This window comes from Pleurodeles waltl, chromosome 2_2, assembly GCF_031143425.1.
Source record: "Pleurodeles waltl isolate 20211129_DDA chromosome 2_2, aPleWal1.hap1.20221129, whole genome shotgun sequence".
NCBI classification, from domain to species: domain Eukaryota; kingdom Metazoa; phylum Chordata; class Amphibia; order Caudata; family Salamandridae; genus Pleurodeles; species Pleurodeles waltl.
The window spans coordinates 1,129,891,424-1,129,914,294 of NC_090439.1; the positions used below are offsets into that span (position 1 = coordinate 1,129,891,424).

Sequence of the window (22,871 nt, forward strand, 5' to 3'; positions counted from 1 at the left end):
AAATCGAAGTCTCATTGAAGAATATTTAGTATATGTGGCACAAAAGGGAAGGATTCCCTTGAGGAACATTATTTGGAAATGATAGCTGCTTGCAACTTTGGCACTTACGTTTCTAGTGTGACGTGACTAGGTATTTCCCTGGATTAAGGTATGATTTGCTGTTGGGGGGTGGAGCGGTGTTTGCATAACACCACCTAGATAAGTTCCAGCTGGTGAGATTGTTTTGGTGACAAGGATGTCAGTTTTTGGTGGATTTAAATTAAGAAAGTTGGTTGAGATTCACAACTGAATAAATGAAACCACTGCCATTGCAGCCTGGTTAATTCCGTCCCTTTTCTTCTATCCTGTCTGTGAAGTGTCAAACATCAGTGGTGTCTTATTTTCATACATGCAGAAGTGTGAACCTGACAGGTGAAGTAACTTATCAAAGTGACAAGTGTACATGTTAAATAATAAAGACAGAAAGACTTGAGCCCTGCTGGATACCACAGCTGATCTTTCTGGCCTTGGAGAAGAATAGCGATAACTGATTGCGCCTGCCCAAGATGTAGAAGTGTAACCACAGGAGAACAGACCCTGCAACATTGTGACCTGCAGGTTACTTACAATAAGTGCATGTTTACAGTAAGACCTCAACACGTTACTATACTTTTTACAGACTATGCCTATTAAGGAGTCCTCTGCTCAGTGCAGGCAAGCACATGGCTGAGACTTCTAGAGCAACAGTCTGATGTTCCTTTTTCATATTCAATTAAGGCTTGTATAAACAACCTACTAGGGAGTCAAGTAAACATTACAACTGAGCCCAAGTCTTAGCACCTATTGTATACGTTGTTTTATGTGATAATACTCAGTGTTGATTTTGTCAGAAAGGAGGAGGATGCGGGTTCCTTTACAAGATGTTCCCCAATGTGCTTGATTTCTCATTCTTCCTCTCTCGATTGCAGGACCCTAGAAGGAATTTTCCGCAAGCTAAACAACTTGCTGGAGCGCCTCCACCAGTCCTACTTCTTCTACCTCCTGCCTTCTCTCTCCCGTTTTGTCTCCATCGGAATCTACATGCCAGCACTGGGCTTCCTAGTGCTCATCCTGGTCCTTAAGATATCCTTTTATGGGACAGTGTGACCTTTGGCTTTAGTGCGCTGTGCTTGGCGACGGAGGGGCTGAGAAGGGTCTGGGGCGCATGATTTGTTCGGCAAGCTGTCAGGCCCACATAGAACATAGGATTGGAGATCACTGTGGCAAACTATCTCTTCCAACACATTCCTCTGTCTTTAATCTAAGTATTAACAGGCTTTATGTATTAAGTGTGAAGTGGTTTTTAAGGTCCTGCCTCTTCACACTGAAGTTCCAGTACTGGAAAATTTTGGTTTTCCCAATACCAGAAAGCTACAATGTTCCTCTGTTATACGCGCGTTTACATAGGAGGCGGGGTTCACCAGAATTGAACCCACTGTGGTGCATGCTTAGGGAATCAAACACATTCCCCCAGAGTGAGAAACCTCATTCTCCCTTCCCAAGAGAATGCAGAGGCTACATTCCATCTCCCATAACATGCAGTACTTGTCATCCAATTGCATAGGCCCCAAGCTGTTTGGCTGAAAAAACACCTCAGAGTTGATGTTAACGTTTTACATGGAAAGTATAATAACTAATATGGTCTATAAGAGTTTATGTGGCAAATTGTGGTCTTTCTAAAGGCACTAAAGCAGCTAAAGTTACCCAATACCATGTAATAGTTTCCTGCACGTACAAAGTCTGTGACATGGGGGGGGGCCAAACCCCTCAAAAGATCATACACTTTTCTTTATTACAAAGTCAGAATTGTAGGCCATTCGAAAGCAAGTCTATTGCAGATGTGTATTGCAGTAAAGGTGGCTACTAAGTACAGTTTTTGAAAGCATAAGTTTCTGGTCTCCTCGCTTTCAAAAAACTCTCTCCCAGGATATTCTGCACAACTTATTTCCTAGCCTCTGTTATTACCCTGTCCCTTTTTTGTTTGCAGTTATGCAGTGACATTCCCACATGATTGGAAAAGCTGCAGTTTGTTAACGCAGTAAGGAAATGTTGCCTTCACGGGTGATTCCGGTTCTCTTACTCCTCGCTGTACCATGGTGGCTGAGTATATATATTGTCACGCTTGTCTTCTGAAGTGTTCCAGGAAGACTGTCACAAGTGAACAACACGCTGGTCTAGGTCCACAGCAGATGTCTGGTAAACAAGCTCCAGCAGTGAGTAGAAAAGCAAAGTCCTAGGACAAAAGGATCCAAACGCCAAACTTTTGTAATATCCCCAGCAGATGCCTAAGGTCAGTGGAATACCAGATACCAAACTGACGATCCCCTCCCAAATCTCCTACTAACTTACAAGGAACAAGCCCCAGCAAAGCCAGACATTCTGACTTTTTGTTAAGTGAAGTGTTTGACAGTTGTTGACTTAGTGTGCATTGTCCCAGCTGTTCTAGAAAGACAATCCCACAACAAAGCAATATGTTTGGTTACATTAATATGGATATTGGGAGTAGTGCCCTTTTGTTGCACCGATGGCATTAGCAGTGTATCCTAAACATAAATCCTCCCTGTTAACATGACAGCAGAGTAAATCAAATGAACATGCACAGGCTATTACTGAATGGTACTGTTTCCTGATTGCAGGCTAAGGCATTCAGACAGCAGGCCCTTCCTAAGCAAAATGCTTTGAAAATGCAACTAAAAGCGTATGCTGCTAGGAAAGTAAATACTTCCAAGAGCACACACAGGCCCTCAGTTACAAGCTACAAGCCATGTCTGATCTGCACTCTAGCAAAATAATTACTTAGTACCTGATAATCTGAGCCTGATGGGATCACAAATCAGACAAAATAAGCATCCACGAAATACAGTGGCCTTGATAGAAGGCCTGTCCAAGCAATGGTAAACTGTAAAACTCATAAAAGCAAATGGCCACTGTCTCAGTACTTCTTGTTGTGTGTTTTGAAGAATGAATATATAACAAGATGTCTTTCAGATAGCTAAAGTTGTCTGTATCCAGGTTTAAAACAAACTAAATTATACAATAAAACACTCAATTCTAGGAAGATCCTTGAAATTATCCCAGAGATTAAAGTCTCTTTAGGGGCTAAGCCAGTGACACAGTCCCAAGCAAGGTGCACCTAATCTAAGTTCAGTAATATAAATAAGAATCAGTAGTAGTTAATGTAGTCTGTTCAGCACCAAGAGTAGACAACACCAAAAGATCCACATTTAAGACAGGGAAGGCCAGAGCAGTTTAAAGAAGCGGACAGTCATCCGCACGCGCAGACGCTGGAGCCAGGCAAGAGTCGTTCGAGGGTTAAGATGGCAGAGCAGCCGCCAGTAGCGGGGCCTAGGAAGGCCGGAATACAAAAGGGCTTAACAGTCGTCAGGCTGCGTACAGGTTGTCATTGGAAAGAATCCCTCAGTGCGTGTGTACTCCGCTGAATCCTCAGGAGGCTGGGATGCTGACCTGGCGGTATTACAGTGGCAGCGTATTCCATCTCCTGATGCTGCTGGGACCAGGTCAGACATCCACTTACACCACCCAGCCTAGTGCCAGCCCCACAGCCCCTCACATTGCAGAAATGGTATGGTAAGAGGGCAGCGGGGGAGGGAAAAGTGAGGTGCAGCGACTGGAGGTGCAGCCTAGCCAGATGATGACCCTGATACTCATGAAGTTGTGTGGAGAGGAGGTAATGCACACTTCCACATGCGGAATCCAAACTCCACGGTTATCTGGTACTTTTTTTCCAGCTTCACCTAGTGGCACAGGCAGTCCCCACCCGGTAGTGATGGAAGGTGAGCAGGTACCTGAACCACCAGGGACGTATTCTTCTATCTCTTTTCACCCTTTGCCATGCATGTCCTTTATTTCTCTTGCTTACCCCTTGTACATCTCATCTTTGTCCCCTTCATCACCTTTCTCCTTCTTTCTACCCAATGTGTCCTCATTGTCTTTTTTTACCCTCATACTGGCACACAAACCTTCCATTGTACATCATAACTCCTTTGCCTCCTATTCTTGGCATCGCCTCACATGAGCATAGAATGTCTGTGTGTACTTTAAGTGCTGCAGGCCCTTTTTGGTGACTCTGGTTTCACACATAATTTCTCTTAACTGCTGTCTCACTCCCTCGACCTGTGGATGAAACTGAGTAGGTCTGAAAGTACAGAGGAAGATGGTGTCATGGAAGAGGATGATGATGATGAAGATGATGAAGACGATGAGGGAGAGGAAGTACTTAAAAATGTAATGTAAATGGTGTAATGCTAGCCTTCCTGCCGTGGGTGTCTTCGATGTTAAGCTCAGAGCTATGCTGTGCCCCTGTGAGGAGTTTGTTTTGTGAATCAACTGTTCCTCACTGCTATCCTTTGGAGTAGGGTATTTCGCTTTCATAGAATGAACCAAAAAAAATCACTATCGGAAATGTAAAATAAATAAACCCTTGGCTGTTCAACTAAGTTCAGTAGAACACATCATATTTTTTAAATTACTTATGCTGTTTAGTGTCAATTCAGTTAATCATCTGAAAATACTAGGCAGAAGCTTCATTGTTCAGAAAGTTCTGTCTGCTTTGCATGCACTACCTTCCAGGGATAGAATATAAGGTGACTTAGCAAGTTCCATCTCACTACAAATAAATAATTGCAGCTTTAATCCTTACCACCTTTCAACAACAGTGTTGATAAACACGTTGGAGAAGAGAGAATGTGTGGAAGGACTGGTGAGGCCTGTAAACTCCCCTGTCTTGCGCATTGCTGGGGTATGGGGGGGGTTCTCTTACTGGATGCGACTGCCCTGGAGTCTGTACACTGTGGGTGCTTCCAAAACATGTAAACTACGTTCTCATCCGCCATCGAACGACTCAGTCTTTCATCCATCTAACTATATAAATATATATGTTCGATGGCATCTGTCGCTGTAGATACGCATGTTTTGCAATAGCTCGCCATCTGGTGTTGGGCCGGAGTGTTACAAGTTGTTTTTCTTCGAAGAAGTCTTTCGAGTCACGGGACCGAGTGACTCCTCCTTTTGTCTCCATTGCGCATGGGCGTCGACTCCATCTTCGATTGTTTTTTTTCCACCATCGGGTTCGGACGTGTTCCTGTCGCTCCGAGTTTCGGAACGGAAAGATAGCTAATTTCGGAAGATTTTCGTCGGTATTGTTGCGTTCGGGATCGGCGTAGTTAGATTCAACACCGCATCGAAGATCGAAGAGCTCCGGTGCCCTTCGGGGTAGTTTTTCGATCCCCCGTCGGGGCCTGGTCGGCCCGACCGCGTGCTGAAGAACGCCGATGGAACGGACCCCGTTCCGTTTCTGCCCCAAATGCCACAATAAATACCCCTATACAGACCAACACTTGGTCTGTAACCTGTGCCTGTCACCTGAGCACAGTGAAGACACCTGCGAGGCCTGTCGTGCGTTCCGGTCCCGAAAAACACTCCGAGACCGTCGAGCCAGAAGACTTCAGATGGCGTCCGCGCCGACAGCCCACCGGGAGTTCGAGGAACAAGAAGAGGAGGGAACCTTTTCGATCCAAGAATCGGACTCCGAAGGATTCGACGATACACAAACCGTGAGTAAGACGTCGAAAACCACACAGAGGAAGATTTACAAGGCCCAGGGGACGCCACTGCCATCAGGCCATGGCTCCACCCATAAATTCGGTGACCGACCGTCGGCACCGAAAAAGGCCCAAACAGTGCCGAGATCGTCCGACTCCGGTCGAGACACCGGCACGCAGCCTTCTCGGGACCGAGAAAGTGCTGGACACAAGCCTCGACACCGAGATGCCGGTGTGGACACGGCTCGACGCCGAGACAGCGGCACCGAAGAAGATCGACGCCGAGAGGTTTCGGCCCCGAAAAAGAAAAAAGTCACCTCGGAGCCGAAAAAACACGCAGACAGGGTTTCGGTGCCGAAACAAACTGCAAGCGACCCAGCTTCAGGCTCTTATACAGAAGAGCACTCGCTAACCTCCCAAATGCAAAAGCATAGGTTTGAGGAAGAGCTACAATCAACTGATGTGGACCATACGCAAAAGCGTATTTTCATACAGCAGGGGACAGGAAAAATAAGCACCCTTCCCCCCATTAGAAGAAAGAGAAGGTTGGAGTGCCAAACTGAACAGACACCACAACCAAAAGTGGTGAAAAGAGTTACCCCACCACCCTCTCCTCCGCCCGTGATTAACGTCTCACCAGCACAAACTCCATCACACTCCCCAGCTCACACCACCATAAGCCAGGGTGACCAAGATCAAGACGCATGGGACCTATACGACGCCCCAGTGTCAGATAACAGTCCGGAGGCATACCCTACGAAGCCATCTCCACCAGAGGACAGCACCGCGTATTCTCAGGTGGTGGCTAGAGCAGCACAATTTCACAACGTAAGCCTCCACTCAGAACAGGTCGAGGATGATTTTTTATTCAACACACTCTCCTCCACCCACAGCTCATACCAAAGCCTGCCTATGCTCCCTGGTATGCTCCGGCACGCAAAAGAAATCTTTAAGGAGCCGGTCAAAAGTAGGGCTATCACACCAAGGGTGGAAAAAAAGTATAAGGCGCCTCCTACAGACCCGGTTTTCATCACTACACAGCTGCCACCAGACTCTGTCGTTGTAGGAGCAGCTAGGAAAAGGGCCAACTCCCACACATCTGGAGATGCACCACCCCCAGATAAAGAAAGCCGCAAGTTCGATGCAGCTGGTAAGAGAGTCGCAGCACAAGCTGCAAACCAGTGGCGCATCGCGAACTCCCAGGCACTACTTGCGCGCTATGACAGAGCCCACTGGGACGAGATGCAACATCTCATTGAACATCTGCCCAAGGACTTACAAAATAGGGCAAAACAAGTGGTTGAGGAGGGACAGACCATTTCCAACAACCAGATCCGCTCCTCCATGGACGCTGCAGATACAGCTGCACGGACAATTAATACATCTGTAACTATCAGAAGGCATGCATGGCTCCGAACGTCTGGATTTAAACCAGAGATTCAACAAGCAGTTCTCAATATGCCTTTTAACGAAAAAGAACTATTCGGTCCACAAGTGGACACAGCGATTGAGAAACTCAAAAAAGATACGGACACTGCCAAAGCCATGGGCGCACTCTACTCCCCGCAGAGCAGAGGCAATTACAGCACATTCCGTAAAACACCCTTTCGAGGGGGGTTTCGGGGTCAGAGCACACAAGCCAGCACCTCACAAGCAACACCGTCCAGTTACCAGGGACAGTATAGAGGAGGTTTTCGGGGACAATATAGAGGAGGGCAATTCCCTAGGAATAGAGGAAGATTTCAGAGCCCCAAAACCCCTACTACTAAACAGTGACTCACATGTCACTCACCCCCTCCACACAACACCAGTGGGGGGAAGAATAAGTCATTATTACAAAGCATGGGAGGAAATCACTACAGACACTTGGGTTCTAGCAATTATCCAACATGGTTATTGCATAGAATTTCTACAATTCCCTCCAAACATACCACCAAAAGCACAAAATTTGACAACACACCATTCCAATCTCCTGGAGATAGAAGTGCAGGCACTATTGCAAAAGAATGCAATCGAATTAGTGCCAAACACACAAATAAACACAGGAGTTTACTCACTGTACTTTCTGATACCAAAGAAGGACAAAACGCTGAGACCAATCCTAGACCTCAGAGTAGTGAACACTTTCATCAAATCAGACCACTTTCACATGGTCACACTACAAGAAGTATTGCCATTGCTAAAACTACACGACTACATGGCAACTTTAGACCTCAAGGATGCTTATTTCCATATACCAATACACCCATCGCACAGGAAATACCTAAGGTTTGTATTCAAGGGAATACATTACCAATTCAAGGTACTGCCTTTCGGATTAACAACTGCACCAAGAGTCTTTACCAAATGTCTAGCGGTAATTGCTGCACACATAAGAAGGCAGCAAATACATGTGTTCCCATATCTAGACGACTGGCTAATCAAGGCCCATTCGTTAATAGAGTGCTCAAATCACACAAATCATATCATACAAACCCTCTTCAAACTAGGGTTCACCGTCAATTTCACAAAATCCAAAATTCTGCCGCGCAAGGTACAACAATACCTGGGAGCCATAATAGACACATCAAAAGGAGTAGCCACTCCAAGTCCCCAAAGAATTCAAAATTTCAACACCATCATACAACGCATGTATCCAACACAAAGGATACAAGCAAAGATGGTACTACAACTCCTAGGCATGATGTCTTCATGCATAGCCATTGTCCCAAACGCAAGACTGCACATGAGGCCCTTACAACAGTGCCTAGCATCACAATGGTCACAAGCACAGGGTCACCTTCTAGATCTGGTGTTAATAGACCGCCAAACTTACCTCTCGCTTTTGTGGTGGAACAACATAAATTTAAACAAAGGGCGGCCTTTCCAAGACCCAGTGCCACAATACATAATAACAACAGATGCTTCCATGACAGGGTGGGGAGCACACCTCGATCAACACAGCATACAAGGACAATGGAACGTACATCAAACAAAACTGCATATAAATCACCTAGAACTTCTAGCAGTTTTTCAAGCACTAAAAGCTTTCCAACCAATAATAGTTCACAAATACATTCTCGTCAAAACAGACAACATGACAACAATGTATTATCTAAACAAGCAAGGGGGGACGCACTCCACGCAGTTAAGCCTGCTAGCACAAAAGATTTGGCGTTGGGCAATTCACAACCAAATTCGCCTAATAGCAGAATTTATACCAGGGATCCAAAATCAACTCGCAGACAATCTCTCTCGAGATCACCAACAGGTCCACGAATGGGAAATTCACCCCCAAATTCTGAACACTTATTTCAAACTCTGGGGAACACCTCAGATAGACTTGTTTGCGACAAAGGAGAACGCAAAATGCCAAAACTTCGCATCCAGATACCCACACAAACAGTCCCAAGGCAATGCCCTATGGATGAACTGGTCAGGGATATTTGCTTACGCTTTTCCTCCTCTCCCTCTCCTTCCTTACCTGGTAAACAAACTCAGTCAAAACAAACTCAAACTCATATTAATAGCACCAACTTGGGCAAGGCAACCCTGGTACACAACGCTGCTAGACCTATCAGTAGTACCCTGCATCAAATTGCCCAACAGGCCAGATCTGTTGACACAGCACAACCAAAAGATCAGACACCCAGATCCAGCATCGCTGAATCTAGCAATCTGGCTCCTGAAATCCTAGAATTCGGGCACTTACAACTTACCCAAGAATGTATGGAAGTCATAAAACAAGCCAGAAGGCCATCCACCAGGCACTGCTATGCAAGTAAATGGAAGAGGTTTGTTTGCTACTGCCATATTAATCAAATACAACCATTACACACAACTCCAGAACATGTAGTGGGTTACTTGCTTCACTTACAAAAATCTAACCTGGCTTTCTCTTCCATTAAAATACACCTTGCAGCAATATCTGCATACCTGCAGACTACCTATTCAACTTCCCTATATAAGATACCAGTCATTAAAGCATTCATGGAGGGCCTTAGGAGAATTATACCACCAAGAACACCACCTGTTCCTTCATGGAACCTAAATGTTGTCCTAACTAGACTTATGGGTCCACCTTTTGAACCCATGCACTCCTGCGAAATACAGTTCCTAACCTGGAAGGTGGCATTTCTCATCGCCGTCACTTCCCTAAGAAGAGTAAGCGAGATTCAGGCGTTTACAATACAGGAACCTTTTATACAACTACACAAGAATAAGGTCGTCCTAAGGACCAATCCTAAATTTTTGCCAAAGGTTATTTCACCGTTCCATCTAAATCAAACAGTGGAACTTCCAGTGTTCTTTCCACAGTCAGATACCGTAGCTGAAAGGGCACTACATACATTAGATGTCAAAAGAGCATTGATGTTTTACATTAACAGAACAAAAAACATCAGAAAGACTAAACAACTATTTATTGCATTTCAAAAACCTCATGCAGGAAACCCAATATCAAAACAAGGTATAGCCAGATGGATAGTTAAATGCATCCAAATCTGCTACCTTAAAGCTAAACGACAGCTGCCCATTACACCAAGGGCACACTCAACCAGAAAGAAAGGTGCTACCATGGCCTTTCTAGGAAACATCCCAATGCAAGAAATATGTAAGGCAGCCACATGGTCTACGCCTCACACATTCACCAAGCACTACTGTGTAGACGTGTTATCCGCACAACAAGCCACAGTAGGTCAAGCCGTATTAAGAACATTATTTCAGACTACTTCCACTCCTACAGGCTGATCCACCGCTTTTGGGGAGATAACTGCTTACTAGTCTATGCAAAACATGCGTATCTACAGCGACACATGCCATCGAACTGAAAATGTCACTTACCCAGTGTACATCTGTTAGTGGCATCAGTCGCAATAGATTCGCATGTGCCCACCCGCCTCCCCGGGAGCCTGTAGCAGTTTGGAAGTTACCTTCAACTATTTATATATGTATCATCTCAACCTTAAATAGGTGCATACTTAGTCACTCCATTGCATGGGCACTATTACTACAATTCAACTCCTACCTCACCCTCTGCGGGGAAAAACAATCGAAGATGGAGTCGACGCCCATGCGCAATGGAGACAAAAGGAGGAGTCACTCGGTCCCGTGACTCGAAAGACTTCTTCGAAGAAAAACAACTTGTAACACTCCGGCCCAACACCAGATGGCGAGCTATTGCAAAACATGCGAATCTACTGCGACTGATGCCACGAACAGATGTACACTGGGTAAGTGACATTTTCATTATTGATCCATCTGCAAATCTCTCTATTCACTTATACACCTGCTTATCCATTGCTACTAATGTGCATCTACCTTCTGTCTCACACACTCATCTATTGACCTAATCATTAATTCATGCCCCATGCTCTTCTACCTACTTGCTCATCCATCCACCACCTATATATCTGCCTCCGACTCAAACATTTACTCATTCACCATCTGTCGAACAACATCCACCTGGCCAGCAGCATTAAATCTGCCATTTACTTATTCATAACTATATACATACTCCCCATTCACTCCACATCAACCATTAACCTACTCAGTCATCAACCAACATACTCACCTTACCACCAATTTGAAACTTATTCACTTACTCATTGATCTACAAAGTCATCAACCAGCTACTTACTCACTGAACATCCAAAACTGGCTGCTCACCTGTCTACCATCAAGCCATTGATGCATTCCCTTTCATGCTACTGGTTCTGTGTCCATCTAAATATGTGTCTGTCCAGCTGCCTATCAACCTATTTAGCGCATTCTTATCCATTGGCCTGCATATAGTTTCTTTGCTCATCTCCTACTTAATCTACCTACTCACTCTTCTCTCCAAATACTACTCCATCCACCTACTTGCTAGCCATCCACTTACTCATGCACCATCCAACTGCTCGTATAACCTCCTGGTCAATCTTCTATTAACCCATACATTTATCCACCTACTCGCCCACCATCTATCCACTCACGCATCCATCTCCCTTCTTACTTGCCCTCGGCCTACAATGCAATCATCAACCATTTGCCTATTCATCCACCTACTTGTGCATCCATTCACCTGTTTACTCGTAAACCCTCCTACCAAGTCATCCACCCACAAACTCATCCACCTACCCACTCATCAATCCAGATACTTCCTTAATAATACAATGACTCACTTGTTCATTCATCAACGTTTATTTATTTTATTTATTTATAAAAGTTTTATATAGCGCACATATGACCCATGGGGTATCAGAGCGCTTTACAAATGGTCATGTGAAAAGATACAAGAAAGCAAACGACACACATACAAAAACGGTATAGAATGTAGCAGCTCCCAAGGTGTGGGGAGCTGCCACCGCAACGTCCAAGCAGACATACATACCTACAAGATAAAAACAGTCAAGTGCAAACATGGATGCTAACAATGCTCCGGATCCGGGCTCAGGGAGTAGAGTCCTATAGTTTCTAGAGTAGAGATTTGTTCATCAATAGCACTTTAACTTCTTTTTTGAATGATGCAGTTGATGGGTTCAGTCTGATTGCAGGGGGCAGGGAGTTCCAAATTCTCTGTGCAATACCCAAGAAGGCTGGGTTGAAGGTTTTCTTTTTGTGAAATTTCTGTGGTTTCAGCAATAAAGTACTGGTGCCTCTAGAGAATCTGCAGCTGTCAGAAAGCTCCAGTTTTTTGTGCAGGATAACTCTGGGTGTTGATGTGTAGGGCTTTGTGGGTCATGCATGCAGTTTTAACCTTTATCCTTGCCTCATATATGAGCCATTTTAGAGATTTCAGATCGGGAGCGATTTGTTTCTTTTAGATCCTGTGATGGGCCTTGCGGCAGAGTTGAGAGAAGCCTTTATTGGAGCCAACTTAGATCTAGGTAAGCTGGAGAGGGTTGCACTTCCACAATCCAGCCTGGAAATCAGTAGAGCTTGGACAGCTGACTTGAAGTCATCAGGTGAAGACGGGCTTTAGTTTCCTAAGGATGTTCATTTGTAAATTCCTACTTTGGTACCTGTACTGATGTGCTCCTGCCTGTTCAGGTTCTTGTCCAGAACTATTCCCAGTGATCTTGGGCAGTTTCTAACGCGTGGTAGACAGTTCTAGCCCGTTAGTTGCTTCATCCAATCTTCAGTGTTGCGTGACTCATTGTGAGGGTCGATTAAGAGAGACATTCCGTCTTGAGAGTGTTGAGTTTGAGGTGGTTGCAGGTCAGCCAATTTTTTTGGTTTTTGTAGAGTTATGTTGAGAGACCGGAGATCCTCGGGGGAGAAGATTTTCAAGTAAAGCTGGATGTCATCGGCATACATGCGGCAGTGGCTGTTACATTAATACTAATACTGCACCACCCAGTCATCCTTCACCCCATACTCCTCTACCATCCACATCTACATACTCCTGCCACTAACCTAACCATTCATCTATCCACCTCTGCTCTCATCAACCAATTTGCACATCTATCCACATAGCCATTTAATTGTTCATCTACTCAACCTACTCAGTCATCCATTGAGCTCTTCCCTCAGCCATCTACCTATCCAACCAGCTACCCATTTCATCCCCTTTGTGTGCACCTACTCAGTCATCCATCAACCTTCCCATCCGCTGATCTACACATCCTTTTGCCAACAAATCTTTCATGTTTACTCATCCAACCACTTATCCATCAGTTCAGTCAGTGGTCCACCTCCGCATCCTCCCACACATCCAATAATGCATCAAACCAAGCATCCACTCACCCATCAACCTGCTCCTTCATCACCTCACACTGTTTTAGTGTCCGGCACGCATTAGATCCTCAAGGCCTCTTTCATTTTCAGGAATGCCCATGAAAACCTTTCTGAGGTTTGTTTACAGATTCAGGCTGCTGGGATACATAGTCTGCCATAATATTTTCTTATTTGTTTCAATTCCATTATTCTGTACTCTGATACGTTGTTTGAGAGTTGCCTTGCTTGTTGCCTCTTTTTCTTCATGAGTGACATTTTGGTTGGTACACTTTGAGGGATAAACTTAAAAACAGCCACTTCTGTGTGGGGATTCAAGAGTAGCAAGCAGTTCAAGTTAAACCGTTTTCCTGCAGACAAGAAAGCTAGTTAATGAGAGAACAGTTTGTTTCTGCATATATGCACTGTTCTAAACATGAACATTGAAACATATCTATACTTGAGATGGTTGCATCACATTTGTACTCAGTTTCTTTATTTGGATCCCCAGCCCCAGGAGCTACTACCAGTTCTTTGACCACTTCTTTCCTCTCTGTGCTTAGGTGTCAAAGCCTGGCATCCTGCCACTGGTGACCCCGCTTCTCATCAGCCACGCCACAGGCTTGAGCCTGTACTACCTCCCAGTCATGGGCCAGGAGCTCGCCACGGACCACTTCCCAGTTTCTGAGTCCGAAGCTGTGGTCTTGATCTCCATCGCTATCTACGTGGCAGGACTCGCTCTTCCACACAACACACGCAAGTACGCTTGGAGCCGCAGTACGCGAGCATTTGCGATATCTTACATGAGTAGAGACCAGGAGAGGAGCATATTCACATTCTGTAGAGGGGTCACCCAGAACTGGTGAAGGATCAAAGATAATATTGTGAGAATTCAGCAAACACATAGTTTGTTACAAAGGGTTAAGGATAAAAATGACCACATATTGCAGTACTGTTGGTTTGCGCAGTTCTTAGGAATTTTTGTTTTATGGTTTATGGTTCACGTTTGTTAACTCGCACTATTACCTTATTTGCCACACATTGTAGGTGGTATGCTGGCATCTGTACAAAGACCTTAGTTGGCCCGGAAATCCGCCGAACAATTATGACCTCCAGCCGAAAAAACAAAAAGCACCCTAAAACAATCAAGCGATGTTCAGTCCTGTCAAAAGAACAAAAGGCATCTTCACTTCCCAAAAAATCCCGACCCAGACGGTCAATTTGTTGACAGCGTCAAGAAATAGAACTTGCCACCTTCTTTTTCCAGGGTGCCTCCTTTCTAACTGCACTCTGCAGCAGAGGCAGATCAGCATGTGGGCATCTGAGGTTTGGTTATTATGGCATTAGTGTGTAGACCTGAAAACTTGTCTTGCGTAAGCTTTCACCATCTACCCATTACCACGCTGACCTAATGCCTGCACTAGCATTAATCACTCCGCACTCACACATCATTCCCACGTATTCAACCTCCAGCAACCTTCTATGCGTCACGATGTGCACAGCAGACGCATTGTAGCTCCTGCTCACCAGTGCTCGCTGCCTGGTGATCATTGCAGCAGATATCACTGGCACCAGTCGTATGCAGCCTTCATCCCAGACCTTGAAGCACATTCTTATTTTCCCGGGGTAGAATATACAGCACATTGACTGAACATTCAACACTTGAAGAGACCTATAAGTTCTAGGCCTGTCCAAGTAAGGAACGTCCCACTCAACTTCTTACCAATATGTGCACACTCTGCCCCTCAAGCAGCCTTTCTCTGCCTAATCTACACACCCTCCTACTGCCAGCATAACACTCCTAGTAGAAATCACAGACTTCTTAACCACCAAATCCCAGTTCCCTGATGTGTTCTCAAGGGTTTCAGTAGATGACCAAAGTACCAAAACCATGAGAGAAGCACTCATCAACCAGCATCTAGCAACATGTCTCTGATCCAGCCTGCACCAAACGCTACACTGTTGACGTCATTCTCACTTTCACTGTTACTTCTTTCATCTGCCACAGTCTAGTACAACTTGATTGGTTTGATACTTCTGCATTCGACATTCAGCAGTTAAACGCCATGGTCGACCCAAAACTACAAGATGACAATACCGATCCTTCTTGCACATCCTTTAGAGTCTTTCCAACATCTGACCCATCTTAACATCCATTGCAGTTCCCACTGCCAAAGTCAACTCAAATGGAGACTCTGACTCTCACGTTACATCATACATGTACCTGGGAAATCGTACTGAAGCCACCTACCCCATGTTGTTCACACAATCCACAACGTAGTACAGCAAAACTCATCTACTACACACCCACCATTAAGAAGGACTCAAACGGAAGATGATTCTCTTCCAAGCTGTCAGCACTGCATTAATCACTCACCAGGCCCCAGTACCACAATTAACCTGTAAGTGCAAGGCCATCAATAGCTTCTTCATCTATAAAATGGACTAAATAGCAATTTGATAAAGTCGCCCTGGTCTGCGCCTAGGGTGTTTGCAGTGTTAGTCGGGTATTGCAGTCATGGGGGCAGAGGTTCTAGGCAAAAGATAGTGTAGGAACCTTGCTGCTGTGCCTGGCCCCATGTTGCAGTGTCATTAGGTCCGGGTGCAAGTAATGACAACCCTGTTGCTGAAGTTCTAGCGGCTGAGTTTCCACATTCAAAAAGTAAAAAGTAACCTCACCCCAAAAACTCATCACCCAAACAACAAGAGTAGAACCTCATGGAATCAGCGGCACAGTTCAGTTTGTTTGTTCCAGAGTCAATTGTGACTGGGGATTTAGTTCTCCAGCACTCCCAGTCTGTCAGTCAGAAGCCTCATAATAATTTAAAGTAACAGTAAACGACAATCAATGTTGATGTTATTTACAGCTTTTCTTGTAATCATTGTGGGACTTCCAACTCAATGACAGAAAGTGATTCAAGCATGTGAATTAATAACAGACGGCGAAGCGGCATACCTGTAGATACAGGTAAATAACTTGTACCCTAACTGTTTGGGCAAGACGAAGTACAGAATTTAGGTTTCAAAAACAGTAATGTATTTCGGGCCTGATTTAGAGTCTGGTGGATGGATACTCTATCACAAACATGACTGATATCCCAGCTACTTCATCACATGTGCATTAGGATGTAAGCACTACCCCCTTTGAGGCAGTGTCTTGTGCATTGTTTCTAAATCCAGGAGGCACTGCCCCAGCTTGCACCACACTCATTGGTAGGGACTAATCCTCTGCCGGGTTGTAGTTCTACTGTGGATAAGTCTAGGCTATTGGAGAAAGCTTTGCTGCTGAGTCCCTCTGTAAGAACGTGAAGTAATCTGCCCTGTGAGAGATGAGTTGGATTGCCTCTGCAAGGACAACCTGTTCAGATAACCCTTGTAGCCCTTATGATTCCAGAGCTGACACAGACTGTAGTCATGGTTGATCCCTTATCCGGAGGCTTACTTCCCAGTGTGATAGAGCGAAGCTAGGGGGTATAGTCTGTACATAATTGTGCTGTGGTCCTACGTCTGCAATATTTGGGACTGACTGGTACCCTTTGGAAACTTACTTAAATGTGTTGATTCACTATTAAATCTGCCCCATTTTGAAAGACTTAAGTGCCTTATTTAGGGTCTGGCAGATGGGTACTCTGTCACAAGCGTGCCTAATACCCTGTTCGCCTTATTACTAGTGCATCCTGATGCACTTGTGACTGGAGTCTATATCATCTCCTGACTCTTAAAGGGCCAGAGATATGGTTCAAGTGGTTCAGAAATCAGGATAATCTCTGCAGGACAACTAAACTGGAACCCATTTTGGGAGTTTGAAACCAAGGCCTGTTGGTCCATCTGGAAATGTGAAAGTGATTGAAATGTGACATCGTAAAGATATGGGAAGGGTTGGGTGATGGGCCGAATGACCTGTTTACTTGGAAGAAAAGGCATCTTTGCGGCCTTTCCATCATTTCAGTACGTGGTTTTGCCTCTCTACACCAACCAGGTTGTGGAGATCGTTCACAAAGATAGACAACGAATCTGTTTTTGAGTGATAATTCGGAGATTTAGAAGCGAGCCAGAAGGCAGTCTCCTACCAGATTTTCTTATTCCGTGCCTCTGGACTAGAAGCTTGCTGCTTACCACCACCAGTGACCTCAGCCCGGGATGAGGGAGAGGTAGCCATCGCCGCTCAGAGTGAACGTTCATTTACGGTGACCCTCCTTCAGGAGAGCTAACGGGTACATAGCGCGCTTTATAAATACTATGATTGATTGATTGATTGAAGGTCTACTAAGCAAGAAATGAGTAAAAGTGGATTATCTGGAGTGTGTTTGTGGATTATAGAGTTGGTTGGTGGAAGAAATATTGGACAGACCATACTTCAGGGCGACAGCTTTTCAGAGCGATGCAACGGACCTTTGTCCCAACAGTTGGTCTGTCTTTTTACGTGGTATCCATTCTTTTATTCCCAGTTTCGTGTCCTGTGTTATTGTTCGACTCTTTCTTTGCCATTACCCACATGTCACACCTTTCTTTCATTATGTCCTGTATTTTCTTCCCTAGGTTTCTGGCTGGTGAAGGAACAGATCGAGGCTGGATGACTTTGAAGCTGATTTCCTTACTGTACTTGGCAGTTCAACTTGGATGCATTTCTCTCATTAACTTCTCACTGGGATTTATATTGGCCGTTACCTTGGTTCCTGTGGCAGCCGTTGTCCAACCAGTAGGGCCCAAGTAAGTGCACTTCTTCACACCTACTTGGAATGGTGTTCTGGAATTTGCATTGACCAAAGTGGTGCTTGATTTTACTTCATTAAGAGATGTTTACAAGCCTCCTGTTTGAGGGTGTCGCGGATTCTCCATTCAAGTATACCTGCAAACGTGCTGTAATGTTTTCATCTTGGAGGGTAGCGCACTGTCCCTTCTCTGTCTCATCCCTACTTTTCCTCTCACTTAAAGGTTGATGGGGGAGCTCTATCTGTGGATGGCTGCCCTGCACATGTCGGTAAAGTTCTGTTCACTTTTCTGAGGGATGGTGAGATCACAGCCCCAACTTTTCATTTCAGTCTCCTCTCAAGTATTACTGTACGGGTTGGTCTGCTAGAAGAGATCACATATGTGTGCTTCCTCCACTGCTGTTTTGTCATTGTTAAGGTTTTTGTTTGTGCCAAATGATAGCTTTTTGCACACAGTTGTAGTCTTTGCTTGCAATGTGGCAGTGAAGACCTTCTAACTGTTAAGAATGTTTGCCCGTGTCGGTCTTCCTGTAAATGGCTACCTATGTTCTCCTTGCCTTCGCTTTGATGCAGGATGCTACTTCTCAGGCCACCAAGCAGTGTTTTTGTTTTGCCGGCAGGTTGCTGTACGCTTTGCTTCTGATCCTGGTCACGCCAGCCGTCACTCTGCTCTTCTGCATCTTCCTGTACCAGGAGCTGATGGAGTTCCCCATCACGCTGCTCGAGTGCTGGCAGCTCTTCCTACAGGCCCTGGCCGGCGGCATGCTGGACCACTACCTCTATGGCTCCATCATCTTCCCTTTCATAGCCCTTTTCGTTTACCCATGTTGGATCCAGCTGTGGAATGTTGTCTTCTGGAAATGAGGGGCTACCGTGGAGGAGGTATTACAACGACCTCAGTTAAAACCAGCAAACGGAGAAGTCAGGACAGAGGCAAGTCTCTCAGGAGCTGATTCACTTCTTATGTTGGCTGTTTTCCTAATTTCTTCAGGGTATATTTGGGGCAGAAGGGGGCGCTGTTCGCCCTGAATATGATTAATGGTTGATGAGAGGGTTAAAAAGTGAAAGCAAAGAAGCGTGACCATTTCCAAAGGATTCCAAAACATCTTAACGAAAGACTATTTCAGCACTACCATGAAGCAAATAAGGAATAAGGAATCTGACAGGGAATGCACTACGAACGTAAGGTGGTGGTACATGAGGCTGGGTTTGGGCTAGTCCACACATGAACTCTTTGAAGTTTGAGTTTTTATATTAAAAAAAAGAATGGAAATGGCAGTGCAAGGAGGGGTGAGCTCTATCGCCTGCCATCAGTGGTATGAAATAGAGACTTTTTACTGGACCGCTAAGCACAGAAGTGTGAAAGATCCAGAAGAAGTCATTGTTCTGATAGGGTAACTGAGTGCCTGGTACCACCAGGATGTTGGGTGTTGTAAATCTGTGACGTTACCAGGTAAAAAATCATGATGCTGCTGCTCTTGGCATGTCCAAGTATGAGCTGTCACCTTTCAGTATTTCAGAGTGGTGCACTTGCCATGTGAGACTGGCTTGACACTCTAGACTCAGTATAGCTCACTGTTGTCCCAAGGCTTATCAAACTTAAATTTCGGATTTTTACAGCATGTTAAACAAAACATAAGTTATTTTCTCTGCAGCGGCATGCATCTGTATGCAAATAAAGGTGTGCATCTCTCCCAGATGATCATTGATCTTAGTGACATATTTGTAGTTCTTCCATTTTGTTTTTGTGTGCAGTCATGTAACTTCACCAACCTACACCTAGATGGTGGGGCCGGAGGTAATTGGCTTCCCATTGGAATCTTGTGATATCGACCACCAGGCCAGGTAAGCCCCTACCTACAAGTTTTTACGGAGCTTGTCTCAAACATGGCCCTCACACATTTCAATGTCTTCCTTTTGGGGGATTTTCATATGTGGGCGGAAAAGGAGGCGCCGTAACCCTTTGGAGAGCTGCTAGGGTCTTGTGAAATAATTGGTTTACATCAACAAGTAAATGGCCCAACGCATAAAGGGTGACATACACTAGATTTAATTTTTTTCATCACACGGCTTAATCTCGGTAGAGGGCGTTATTCGCTTGAGTTGGACCGACCATGCTATTTGGGGATTTTCATGTAAAGGGGAAAATTCAAAGTGGAATACCCGCCGAGACAAAGCAAAGGAGAGCTTGGGATATGAACTGTATAGAAAAAAAAGAAGGGAAGGTATTCGACCTGACATCATGCTGTGATGCCTTGAAAACAACCGATGAAAACTGACACCGTATATACTGAGATCCTAGAGGCATTGTATAAGGAAATACCTATCAAAAAGAGTAAAACTCACCAAAGGCCTTCAGCAGCTTAGTACACAGAACTACCAAAAAGTATCTAAACAAGCACGTAAAAAGTTTTGAAATGGCACAAATCCTACTCCGAAGAGGACAAACACATTTTAAACGTCATGCTAAAGGAATACAAAATACGCAATGCTAAAAGAGAATTACTATGCTAAAACAATTCTAGAGGTGGTAAATAGCTTGAAAATGATATTTGACAACATCCGAGAAATGGAGCCCTGAATGTACTAGAGAAAAGGTTAAGTCCTCTGAGGAACTCTGTGATGACTTAGCCTTGTTCTTTGAGAGGAAAATTGTTTTTTTTTTTTTTTACTGTACATTGAAAATACCATTCCAACGATAGATCAGCCAATACTGGGTGTCCTTAGAGTTGCTGATACTTTAAACATGTGCCCCAATAAACTAGAGACTCGAGAGCTAATGACAGAAGAAAGACTTAAATCTCTAGTGGTCAACTTTATCAGGGTGTCTACTTGACCCTCTACAGCTTAGAATGTTGAAGTGCCTAGCCGAGAATTTATATCCAATATTATTACGGATTTGTAATCAGTCGTTAGAAACTGAACAAATCCCTCAGGACTGGAAAAAAAAATCAATAATAACTCTTCTACTAAAAAAAAGTCCACAGAGGATCCTCTGGTGCTCAGTAATCATAGACTGATATCTCAATTACCTTTTCCTGTGAAAATTCTGTTGAAACACCTGGAATATCAAAGTCTTCTAGAAGAAGAGCATTTCACTTCAGGCCAGCTCATGGCACAGCATCAGCGTTGGCAATGGCTAAGGTTGAGCATCAGCTGGCAGTGGACAGCGTCCGAGCAGCGGTTCTGATACTACTTGGACTATCAGCCGCATTTGACCTGGTTGGTCATAAGGTACTACGGTCGCGGCTAGTAAAGATTGGAATAGGCGGAAGAGTGCTGAAGTGGATTGGATCAAATTTGACAGACAGAAATCAAGCTTTCTCACTCCCCCCTATATCATTCAAATTTTAAAACAGTAGAGAGTTTCCCAGGGTTCGGCACTTAGTCCAATCCTGTTTAATATTTATATGTGTTAATTAATAACTCTTGTAAGATGTCATGATATTAGTTGTTCACTATGCACAAGATGCACAATTGATTTTATCCCTTGGAAACGACAAACCAGATTGATTAGAATCATACCACAATTGCCCGAGGGACATTGTGAAATGGTTGAGTAATAACTTCTTAAAGTTTAATGGAGAAAACCATAATACTTTGCTGCTTGGCTAATAAATCCTAAATGGAACTCCCAACTAATTTGTAGCAATTGACAAATGATAGAGATTTAAAAGCTTCGCAGATGGTTTGGAACCTTGGGATATTTTTGGATAACAAGTTATCCATGTAGAGCCATGTCAATAACTACTTCATAACTTGAGGAAAATGTTCTCTATTCTACCCACACAATGAAGGACACTGATTGCAAAGTACCATCTTAAGCAGGCGTGATTAGTGCAACTCGCTGTTGCTAGGGGGACCAGATTACTTAATAAAAAGATTGTATAGAGTACAAGCCACCGTTGGAAAGCTAGCACTGAATAGGACAAGAATGTCATCCTCCGCCATAGCTGTGAAAAAGCTTTATTGTCTGTCAACAAAGAAAAGGATAGTGTTTAAATCACTTTGCATAGTTTTCAAAGCAATCCAAGAAAAGGGCCCCAAACCACTGCAAAAAAATTCAAACAATATGTACCTCCAAGAAACTACGTTCGTCCACTGCACATTTTCTCTGCATTTCTAAGTTTTAGAGAATATGACAGGGTGAACAAGTGTTTAGTTAAGACAGCACAGCTCTGAAACAAACTACTAAAATCATTAAGAAAAAAGCAAGGACCTCTTGCAATTTAGGGAAGCACTTAAAACCTGGCTATTCCTCATAAGTAATGGTAAAGGCCCACCGAATGAAGATGCAAGCGCCATGATACCTTTGAGGTGATAGTTGCGCTCTTTAAGTAATATATAATAATGATAACTGGTATTCTTTTGTCGGTACAGGGCTTCTCAGCCACACCATGGCTGCTGTCCTCTGGAGAAGTGATCAAGCAATCCCCAGAAATGTCCTCTTTAGAGAAAAATATTGTAATAGCAGAGAAAATATACCCTGGTGTCTAACATCTGTTTTGGATTTCTTCTTAAGTAGTCATAATATCTTGAGAGAACATTTTAAGAAGATAGATGAAAGCATGCAGAATGCAAATGACATCTTTAAAAAGTATCTGAAACCCTATGAAACATCTTGTCGCTTGGTGATAAGATAGTTTGAGAAGAGCCCTAAAATGTAATAACTTGTGCTTATGTTTGAGTGCCATCATTCTAGTTAGCAGCCCACTGATGGCATGATTCAATAATTTGCTATCACCTTAGCATATAATATAGGCTCCAGTGTCAGCACTTCCAGGAGCTACAGCAATTTGCCATACGCTGGAAGAAAATAAGGCCAAAGGAAAGGTTGGAAAGATGAACACTACTCTGATAGTTTTCTAAATTATGTTCAGAATGTTTTCTAAATTATGTTCAGAAC

The 22,871-nt window shown here is 44.2% G+C and overlaps 1 protein-coding gene across 1 annotated transcript in view; it reads left to right on the forward strand.

Annotated features, from left to right (window-relative positions):
• The window catches only part of GPAA1 (glycosylphosphatidylinositol anchor attachment 1), a 70,846-nt gene extending 51,174 nt beyond the window's left edge, over window positions 1–19,672 (forward strand). Inside the window, exons 9-13 of the mRNA XM_069221007.1 lie at window positions 948–1,101; window positions 4,144–4,263; window positions 13,817–14,013; window positions 17,793–17,963; window positions 18,586–19,672. Coding sequence (XP_069077108.1) covers window positions 948–1,101; window positions 4,144–4,263; window positions 13,817–14,013; window positions 17,793–17,963; window positions 18,586–18,829 — 886 coding nt within the window. The 3' untranslated portion in view covers window positions 18,830–19,672. The remainder of the gene's footprint in view (window positions 1–947; window positions 1,102–4,143; window positions 4,264–13,816; window positions 14,014–17,792; window positions 17,964–18,585) is intronic.
• Window positions 19,673–22,871: the final 3,199 nt, after the last annotated feature.